At 40.5% G+C, this 10,153-nt stretch overlaps 1 protein-coding gene across 1 annotated transcript; it reads right to left on the reverse strand.

Moving 5' to 3' along the window:
* Positions 1-2,177: 2,177 nt before the first annotated feature.
* LOC149679039 (uncharacterized) lies at positions 2,178-5,689 on the reverse strand. The gene is made up of 2 exons (XM_089835973.1): positions 4,484-5,689; positions 2,178-4,397 (listed from the first exon to the last, which is right to left on the reverse strand). Exons 1-2 carry the CDS (start codon positions 5,687-5,689, stop codon positions 2,187-2,189), a joined length of 3,417 nt encoding a protein of 1,138 aa, XP_089692099.1. The 3' UTR covers positions 2,178-2,186.
* Positions 5,690-10,153: the final 4,464 nt, after the last annotated feature.

The following is a 10,153-nucleotide window of genomic DNA, read 5'->3' on the forward strand; positions in this document are numbered from 1 at the left end:
AGCTTAAAAAGTGAGCGTGACAACTCTTCCCCACCAGAAAAGAAAACTGGCTGTCCTCAGACACGAAAAATTAAACAATGGATAAAATAAAGTAAAAAGATAATCAAGAACAATGTGGCCATGGTGGCATTTTACCAGTATCAATGGTACTTAAAATTCGCGACAGCAACATCAATTTATAGTTATTATTCTTAGAATCCAAAGGAAATTACTGGATTAAATTACATTTGAAAAACCAATACAGTGGGAGTTAATTTCTAGCGTAACCGTTCTAACTATGCTAGTTCTAAACAATTCACCCCTCAAAAAATATAAATGATAATAACAAGAACAAAAAATAAAAATGAGCAAAATTCAAAACGAAGGGATAAGAAAACTAATTAAAAATATAAATATACATTGTACTAGTTAGGTTAAACGTGAATTCCATATCGTTCTGGTGCTTTTGTATTTCTTAAACTGCGTCTAAGACTCTGTTGGTGTTCTGAAGTAGTAATTGCGAGTTCGTCTTCGGTTTTTTGAGCTGTAAAGTTCGCTTCATCCTCGCTGATCTGGGTATCTGAGTCGGAGTACCACTCTGTATCAGAATCGTTATCGGAACCGCTATCCAGGTTGGAGAAATTGTCATCGTATTCGTCTAGGTCATGAGTGTCTCGGAGGTGAAAAGGCTTCATGTGACACACGTTCACTGTAAAAATTCGGTGGGTCTTTCTGGTACGAGTGGAAGGAGGGTCCTGAACCTGGTACGTCAGGTTGTTTACGCGTCTAATGACTTGGTAAGGGCCTTTAAATTTGGCTAGTAACTTGGTTGACTTTCCTTTAATACGCCTAAAGTCCCGCACCATGATCAGATCTCCCTCTTGGTACGAGGTAGCTTCCTCCCGTCTTTTGTTATATTGATTGGCTTGTTTGTCTTGGGCTAAACAGATGTTTTCCCTCGCGATTTTTCGCATTTCTTCTAAAGCGTGCTCAAATGTGTCGGACCGAAAGTCACTAATTTGATCGTCGCTAGGATGCCGGATGGCGTTTTCTCCCGGTAGTACTGGTAAGCGTCCGTAGACCAGTTCGAACGGGCTTCTTCGAGTAGTGTCTTGCTTAGCGGTATTTAGCGCGAAACAAGCGTAGTTCATGTGTTTGTCCCAGTCTGATTGATCATTGCGAATGAAATGAGCCACGATATTTGTTAAGGACCCGTTTGTTTTTTCCGTTAAGCCGTTAGTTTGAGGGTGATAACTTGTCGTAGGTAGGTGTTTTATATGGTGGGTGGAGAGGGTATCCGCCGTTTTCTTTCCCAGGAAGGCAGAGCCACGATCGCTTATCACTGCTTCAGGGGTGCCATGCTGAAGAATAATTTTGGTTTCAAGAAAATCGGCCACGTAAGCGGATTCCGTTGTGGGAACGGCTTCAACTATGATCCACTTAGTTAGATAATCGACGGCTACCAATAGATGCTTGTTCCCCGAAGATGTGGTAGGAAATGGTCCAAGGTGGTCGATTCCTATGACTTGAAAAGGTCTAGAAGGTGGGGGAATCGGTTGTAAAAACCCTTCTGGTTTTCTATTTGGAGCTCTTCGTAATTGACATTTAGGGCAACTGGCCACATATTTCTGTATATATTTTCGGCATCGAGGCCACCAGTAACGATCAACAATTTTAGAAAAGGTTTTTTCAACGCCCAGGTGACCACCCGTTTCGCAGTCGTGGGCTAGATCCATGACTTCTCGCCGCATGCTTGGAGGGATTACCAAAAGGTTGGTTCGACCACCCCTATTTTTATAAGGGTTTTTACGGAATAGTATGCCCTGTCTCAGAGAAAACGGAGTATCTTCGTCACGAAGCTCGTAGGCCATGTCTGGCGGTGACTCCAATTGACTTTGTAGACGATCCATAATCCCCTTTAGCTTTGGTAAAGATTGTTGCGCTAGTGCAATTTCGGCGGGCGTATAACCCTTGACATGAGTGAATAAGAGAGGGATCTCTTCAGCAAGACATGTGTACGTCGGTGGGTCCACTGGAGCCCGTGATAATATGTCCGCATTTTGGTGTAATTTTCCTGGTCGATGAATAATACTGAAGGTATACTCTTGGAGTCGTAAAGCCCATCTAGCGTACTTTGAAGTTAATTCCTTCTTCTTATCAAGCCAGGTTAGTGCGCTATTATCGGTAATGGCTTTAAATTCTTTTCCTTAGAGGTATGGGCGGAAACGTTCCACCGCCCAAATAAGGGCCAAAGCTTCTAATTCAGAGGAGTGATACTTTTCTTCGGCAGTATTCAATCGTCGACTTGCATAACTAAGTACGCGTTCTCTTCCGGTAGGGTCTTGTTGAACCAAGACGGCGCCAAGGCCGTGACCACTCGCGTCCGTGTAGATGGCCGTTTCATCGCTTTCAATATAGTGTCCGAGAATCGGTGCCTGAAGAAGGGTTTGCTTTAAATCGTCGAAGGCGTTCTGTTGTATCTGTCCCCATTCCCATGGCTGGTTTTTCTTCAGCAGCGAGGTTAAGGGGTGCGACCGTTCCGCGTGGTTTTTGATGTATCGTCTATAGTAACTCGTTAATCCTAAGAAGGAGCGGACTCCCTTAGGGTTTCTTGGAATAGGAAATTCGGATACGGCCCGTAGTTTGTTTGGGTCGGGTCGTATTCCTTGGGCGTTTACGATATGTCCGAGATATTTTACTTCGTCGGCACCAAAGACGCATTTGGACGGTTGAAGGGTTAGTCCAGCATTGCTAATGGTCTGTAGTACCAATTCAAGCCTCTTTTGATGTTCTTCGAACGTAGATGCGTAGATGACGATATCGTCCAGATAAACCAGGGCCATGGTCCATTTCAATGGGCCCAAAACACAGTCCATTAGCCTTTGAAAAGTGGCAGGAGAATTACATAAGCCGAAGGGCATTCGCTTGAACTGGTAAAGTCCGTCTGGGGTGACAAAGGCGGTCTTTTCTCTGTCTTTAGGAGCCACTTCGACTTGCCAGTATCCGCTTGCCAAATCCAGGGTCGAGAAGTATTTGGAGCCCCCTAGATAGTCTAAAGCGTCATCAATTCGAGGTAATGGATAATTGTCCTTCTTCGTGACGGAATTTAGGGCCCTGTAATCGACACAAAAGCGCCAGTCGCCGTTTGGTTTCCGAACTAGTACTACGGGTGAGGACCAAGGAGAAGAGGAGTGTTCGATTACATCTTGCGTCAGCATTTCCTGAACTTGTTGTCCAATTATATCTCTTTCGGTCCGGGCTACTCTATACGGATTTTGATGTATGGGTACGGTCGATCCCGTTTCTATTTCGTGATTTGTTAGATTGGTTTTTCCGATTTCTTCTTTAGACAGAGCGAAGCAAGTTCGATAGGTTTCCAATAATTTTAACATGGCTGCCTTCTCGTGTGCTTCGAGACTTGATCCAATGGTTAGGTCATCTTCGGTTAGACGACGGGAATTTGGTTTCCGTGGCGGGCTGAACTGCTCTTTGTCAAAACCCACACCACACTGGGGGTTTGGCTCTGTGTACTCTGGTACGGTCTTTACCTCTTGTACGACGTCAACCGAAGTCAGTTCGCAACCTTGATGTATTCTGAGCTCTTCCTTTCCCAAATTTATGAGGAATATCGGGATGCATTCTTCGGTAGCTATGACCAAGCTGGCTGGGCAGGCATATTGACGGTTGGGGTCGCTGTGAACTTTCTTCGCAATATAAACTTGTTCATCCCCGTGGAACTTCTTCCCTGTGACCGTTCCAGGTACCCATTTGGCGCTATTTACGGGAATGGTTTCGTTACTGGAAGCGATAACCTTATAACTTGGTCTACTATTGCTGTCGGAATCCTCGCGGGAGTTGTTAGCTTCGCCTAGAGGTGCAGTGTCGTCTTCGTACAGGGATTCGGGTGGTATGTCTATGACGCAGGACTGAGGTAATTTCTTAGGGATTATCCGTAGCCCGTGTGGTTTGGTATACGAAATCGTTAGCTCGTTCTTCTTCACCCAGTCAAATCCTAGTACCATTGGATATAGTGAATTTGGTACTACTAAGAATTCAACTAGTTGTGGTTTTTGATTTTCTATTCTTAAGTCTATCTCTAGAGTCATAGTTCCCAATGGTAAGGTAGTTACACCATCGAAACCCACCAGCTTTGCTCCCGTCCATTCCTGAATGTACTGTGTTAAGTTGGCGTCGACGAGGATGGATTTCTTGATTATACACCGACCGGCGCCTGTATCTATGAGAGCTTCTACTTGACCGATATTGGTTACCCAGGTATACACGAGGGGTACAGGAGAGTCAGAGAGACGGGGTTGGGTCTTTTCTGCTAAACCTTGGAACTGATAATGGATTGTGGGTAAAATCTTGGGGTCTTGCGTGACGTCTATTGGGCTCGGCCTTGCCCCTGGGGGCCTGCCCTGTAGTTTCCCGAATGAGGAAGCGGGTTAGTTGGCATCGGTAGTCGAGGGTGACCAAAAGAGTTCCTCGGGGCACGTGGCGCCACCTGCGGTTGACCAGGGCCCATCATTAATCTGGGATTCGCTTGATAATTTTGGAGTGCCGCGTACGGTTGAGGGTTATAAGCCGTTTGATGAGCTTGATAATCTTGTTGAGCCGCGGGGTTATAGGTCGCTTGATTATTTTGATAATGAGGTTGTCCCGCGTAGGGCGGAGGGTTATAAGCCGGTTGATAGTTGTGGTATTGCGGTAAAACTTGTGGGTAGGACGAAAAATTGGCGGAATAATGGGGCAAGTTTTGATATTGTGGGGGATTGTTTTGAGGTTGAGGACCGTACATGGCAGCCCTTGCGGCTTGGTTGTTACAGGCGTGCGTCGCGTGTCCATATTTTCCGCAACATCGGCATGTTACTGGTTGAAAATCAGTTCTTTGGGTTCGTGTGGTCCGCGGGCCGAGAGTATCTTCATGGTTTTGACGACCTTTTGATCCTTCTAGCTCTAATTTTGTGAGTTTATCCACAATTAAATCCATTTTAGAGGTTAAATCTTGAATTATTTTTGCGTTAACGGGCGAAATATCGCTAGGTTCGGCTTTTGTTGAGGGAGGGGCGTAGTGGAACGTGGCCACGGGGGTTTGTGCCTCTACCGCGCTACGATCCCGGTCATTCTCTTCGAAAGCCCGAGCCATTTTCAGTAGCTCGTCCGCCGTTTTTACTCCCGCCGATTTAAGGGACGCAGCGTGCGATCTATTAGCTAGGCCTCGTAAGATATAATCAATTGTTTCTGGTTGATCCGGCATTAAATTACATTTTTGACACAAATCAAGCTTGCCGTAGAAGTAAGTTTCGATTCTTTCTCCTGGCTGTTGCAATCGCGCTTTCATTCGAAAAAGCCAAAAATCGCGGTCCTTATTATCGGGGAAAGCGGCTAAAAAATCATTGTTCCAAGTCAACCAATCGGTAGCCTTGTCTCCCTTAACTTTTTGCCAGTGGTATGCCGTGCTGTTTAGGGGAAAATAGCCCTGAGCTTGGGTCCGTTTCGCCTCATCAGTCCAGCCTAATTGTTTCGCAAAACGCTCAAAAATAATAACCCATTCCTTTGCGCTTTCCCCATGTTCACCACTGAAGGTTGGGACATTCCAAACTTGGTTAGCAGGAATCGCGATTGAAGCTGCAGGAGTTGGCTTATTGTTGAGAATGTCTACTGCCTGTTTAACTTGCGTTAATAAGCCTTGGAGGTCTTCGGCCGACATTTTAGTTTTGGCGGGAGCAGGCTTTGTCTTGTTTTGATTTGGGTTAATTGAAATTTTCTTACCGTTGCGTAGGCTTGTATTATCGAGGTTATCCGTTAAAGTGTCCTCCACCGATGGTAATTGCCGTAAAATGTTGTCACGTGAAGCTACCGCACTCTGAGAACTAGCGGGAGTCGCCAGGATGATTGGTTTGATTATGATATAGTTTAACCACAATTAATTATAACTGCGTATCGGAGCACAGTCACAAAAATCCCACTTCTGCCACCATTTGTTACGCGGGTTTTTAAAAATTAGAGAGAGATTGTAACTTTTGAGAACACGATTTATTTTCTGACCATCTTTCTTAAAATCAAAAATACAAGTGAAGTTGTTTACCCCATTTCGGTACAGTTGGGTATTTTTTTAGTCTCCTGTGGGGCCCAGGTTATTTTCCACTCCGGAGGGAAAGAGTTTAGGTGTCAATAAAAAAGGGGGAGGGGATACCGACCCCTGTTAAAAAAAGGAACACTTGTGTCAATAAAAAAAAGGGGGGAAAAAGGAAAGCTTAAAAAGTGAGCGTGACACTATTAGGAGTGTCGCCTAACACTATTAAGAGTGTCGCCTAGCACTATTAGGAGTGTCGCCTAACACCGTTAAGAGTGTCACCTAACACTATTAAGAGTGTCGCCTAACACCGTTAAGAGTGTCACCTAACACTATTAAGAGTGTCGCCTAGCACTATTAAGATTCTCGCCTAACACCGTTAAGAGTGTCGCCTAACACCTGTAAGAGTGTCGCTTAACACGTTTAGCAGTGTTTTATAATGGTACAATACCGCCTGATTACCAATTTCTTAGTTATTTTATTTAAAGGAAAAATATGTTCTTTCATGAATATCATCTTTAAATAAATGTTTAACAAATAATTTTTTACTCTAATATTCAAATATTAATGGAAATAAAAGACCTTATTTAAGAAACCAGCCATATTATAAATTTCCATGTTTAATTTCAAAGGGTGTTTTTAAAGTGTTACTTTACACTGTATTTACACCTTAAATTGGCCACAAAAACTCAAGGTAATAAAAACTCTCTTTTGGGTGTTTTTACGGTGTAAAAAAAAGAGTATTCTAAATTTACACCCTTTTAACACATTTTCAACACTTCGATTTCTTAGAGTGTATGGGTCCAAATTTGACACCGTTAAAAGTGTTCATTTACACCCCTGAAAGGGTTTAATAACACTTATTTGAGCAATTGGTGGCAAAGATAAGTATAAAATTGTGCAACAGAGGTGCAGTTTAACACCTTTTTAACTCTTATATCGCACTGAAAGTGAATTTTTACTCTCATATTAGTGTTGTGCAACTCCTTAAAGGGTGCGGCATAGCACCTTTCAGAGTGTCGCTTCACACCTTTAAGAGTGTCGCGTAACACCTTTAAGAGTGGGAGATTTTTTGGTAGGATAGTAGTAGAAATTCTGGTACTTTTCCTAGAGCAAAACCGATGACATAAAACAAAGTAGTAGCTTCATTTTGACCACTCATGAGGCATAACACAAATATCGAGTATGGTTTTCCTGTTTAATTAAATTTTGATTATCCCCCATTCCGCAGTATTATTAGCAATTAGTGCTATATTCATAGCATTGAGAGAACTTCATCACCTATAGGGAGGAAAGTTCTCACATGCAGAACTATACCTCTTTAAGCGAGGGTTGTTGCATATAAAGTCATTTTTACGGGTTTATAAACTTTTGAAAAAGGCAGAAAGTTTTTAATTTGTACAAATGCATAGGTAATAAATTAGTTTTGGAGGCTATAATATTCAAGCAGTAGATATAGACGTTCTTGTTAAATTTAATAATCTCTTTTCACTTAGAGATTTTCGGGCACCAGAAACGCGTTTTATCTAATTTGCACTACAGATTTTACAAAAACAAATCCATTTAGTACTCTAATTTTTCTCAAAACAATGATAAAACATGTCACAAAACCAAGTGCCCCACTTTGGCTTCTTAAGCTGGCTCTACTGTGAGGCCAGTACCTAACCTAGTCTCGTTTTTTAAGAGTATCGCTTAACACCTGTAAGAGTGTCGCCTAACACGTTTAGCATAGTTTTATGAAGGTACAACACCGCCAGATTACCAATTTCTTTGTTAATTTTATATAAAGGATAAAACTGTTTTCTTTCATGAATATCGTCTTTAAAAAGGTTTAACAATTACGTTTTTCAATAATTTTTTACTGTTTGTATTGACTTTAATATTAAAACATTAATGAAAATGAAAGACCTTATTTAAGAAACCCGCAATATTGTAATTTTTCATGTTTAATTTCGAACGGTGTTTTAATAGTGTTATTTTACACCGAATTTACACTTTAAATTGGCCCCTAAAAACTCAAGGTAATAAAACTCTCTTTTGGGTGTTTTTACGGTGTTTACGCCGTTTTAACACCTTTTTAACACTTCCATTTCTTAGAGTGTAGTGTGAAGCTTGTTATCGCGTTATAATTTTGATTTAGAATGGCTTATGTTTCTTTGTTAATTAGGAAAAACGCCTAGGATCAATGTAATTAATTGCAATACCCAAATTAAAGAGACATCTGAACACGATCTATGTGATATTAAAAGCACTTAACCGTAAGCGACTAAAACGTTTTGTAAAACCAGAATCTTTCGCAAACGGAAAACCTTTGTCACACTTAAAAAAGGAAAACAAATTTCTATGTCGACGCACATAACCTTTAATTAGTAATAAATCGGTCCAACTATCCTCGCTAAAAACCTTTAGATCGGTGGAAGCTCAGTGCTGTACTAAGGATACATTAAAAATGTTCTAGCATGATGAAGGCTATTTTGATCATTTGAATTCATATTAATTTCATTTTCAACACAAGTGTTTAAAAAATACCTATAGACCGCCAATTATTTTTTAAAATTGGGAAAATAAAGTGGACTTCTACTATTATATTCATAACCCAACACTTTGTATGGAACAACTTGTTTCCTTCCGCGCTCTTCTCTCTCAAACCTTTCCTCATTGGCTACCACTTACTTCCGTTTGCTTGCCCCGCTTATTAAAAATTTCTTTCGCGCCAAAATCATTCCTCTGGTTTAGTTCACAAATTCGCCGCTGCGTTTCGCATATACCCTTTTCTCTTCAGTGCTAGGAGACAATGCTGATGCACGGCGATGTTATATCGTCCAGTACTTCTAGGGAGCTCTAATATGATCCACTTCTGAAAACATCAATTATTTAAAAAAATTCTTATCATTCTTTTTTCCACCAAAATTAGTTTGGTTCATTAATTTCGGTGCGAACGTCTAAGTTCTTTAATGATAACTTCGGATTTTTATCTATATTCCAATATCATTCCCACATCATGGTTAATTTCATGTTTAAAGATTCCAGTCTGCTTATTAATTTCATTGTATGTACGAATCCATCTCGTGTTTAGCGTTAATCCCGGATCAGAGGTTTGTGTCTATATATGTGGTAAGTAACCAGACATCCGTGGTAAAAACATCCCCAAAATTGGAAAATTTCGTTATTATACAAACCATCAACTTTGATGTTTTCAGTTTCGCTTTTTCTCAGTATAAGCCGATTGAATAGAAATAGAAATATAGAAATCTGAAATACCGCGTTTAAAACTGAACCAAGCTAACCATTCCATAGCGCTTCTCGATTGATTATCTCTCAGTCTATATATATATCTGAAGTGCTTCGACACTTGCCCATCACTGAACACGAATGATCGGAAGGCGCGTATTACATTTCAGTAACTTAATGGTTTTATAGGAAGGGAAATTTGTCAAATTAGTTTTAATTCGAACGACGAATTCTTGCGAGGTAAAATCACAACTTAAACATTTATTATAAATTTACGAAAGAATGTTTGAGTTATCCCAATGCTTTTATGCATTTTTTAACACCTTAATAAATTTAAATTAACGCAATTCAAATTGTTTGTAGCAGTTCATATGAGCGATACTAAGTACCTAATTGCGTGAAATAAATAACTTACCAGTAACATTACCAAACAAAAGATAGGGTTTTCAAATAGAGAATATCACGAGTAATAAGGAAAATTTCCATAATAATTCGATCTTACCAAAGTAGATTATAAAATTGCAAATTCAGACACAATTTAGTTTTTAATAGAAAACAACAAAACCTAAAAAGTGTTATTAACATACATTAACAACTCGCGCGATACGTTATCAAATGTGCATAATGACCAAAATCTTCACGATGATTCGTTCGTAAAACGAAACGTTATGGTGAAATTCAGATTTTTCTTAGAAATAGCTTGTTAAATTGCAAATTCGGAGGTAATATTGTTTCATATTGCGAAATTTGATAGCATATCGCTCGTGTTTTCGATTAAATATACTGAACACTACGAGTAATGATCAAAATCTCCATAATAATTGGATCTTACAACGCGGAAGTTTCGTGATATTATGGTGAATTTGC

Source organism: Phalangium opilio, unplaced genomic scaffold (genome assembly GCF_054372755.1).
Source record: "Phalangium opilio isolate 3A_F unplaced genomic scaffold, DU_Popi_V2 ptg000042l_1, whole genome shotgun sequence".
Lineage (NCBI taxonomy): Eukaryota > Metazoa > Arthropoda > Arachnida > Opiliones > Phalangiidae > Phalangium > Phalangium opilio.

Coding starts and splice junctions, on each gene's coding strand:
- LOC149679039 (XM_089835973.1), bottom strand. CDS start 5,689: ATGTCGGCCGAAGACCTCCAAGGCTTATTAACGCAAGTTAAACAGGCA. Junction 4,398..4,483: donor TGGGCCCTGGTCAACCGCAG/GTGGCGCCACGT, acceptor GGGAAACTACAG/GGCAGGCCCCCAGGGGCAAG.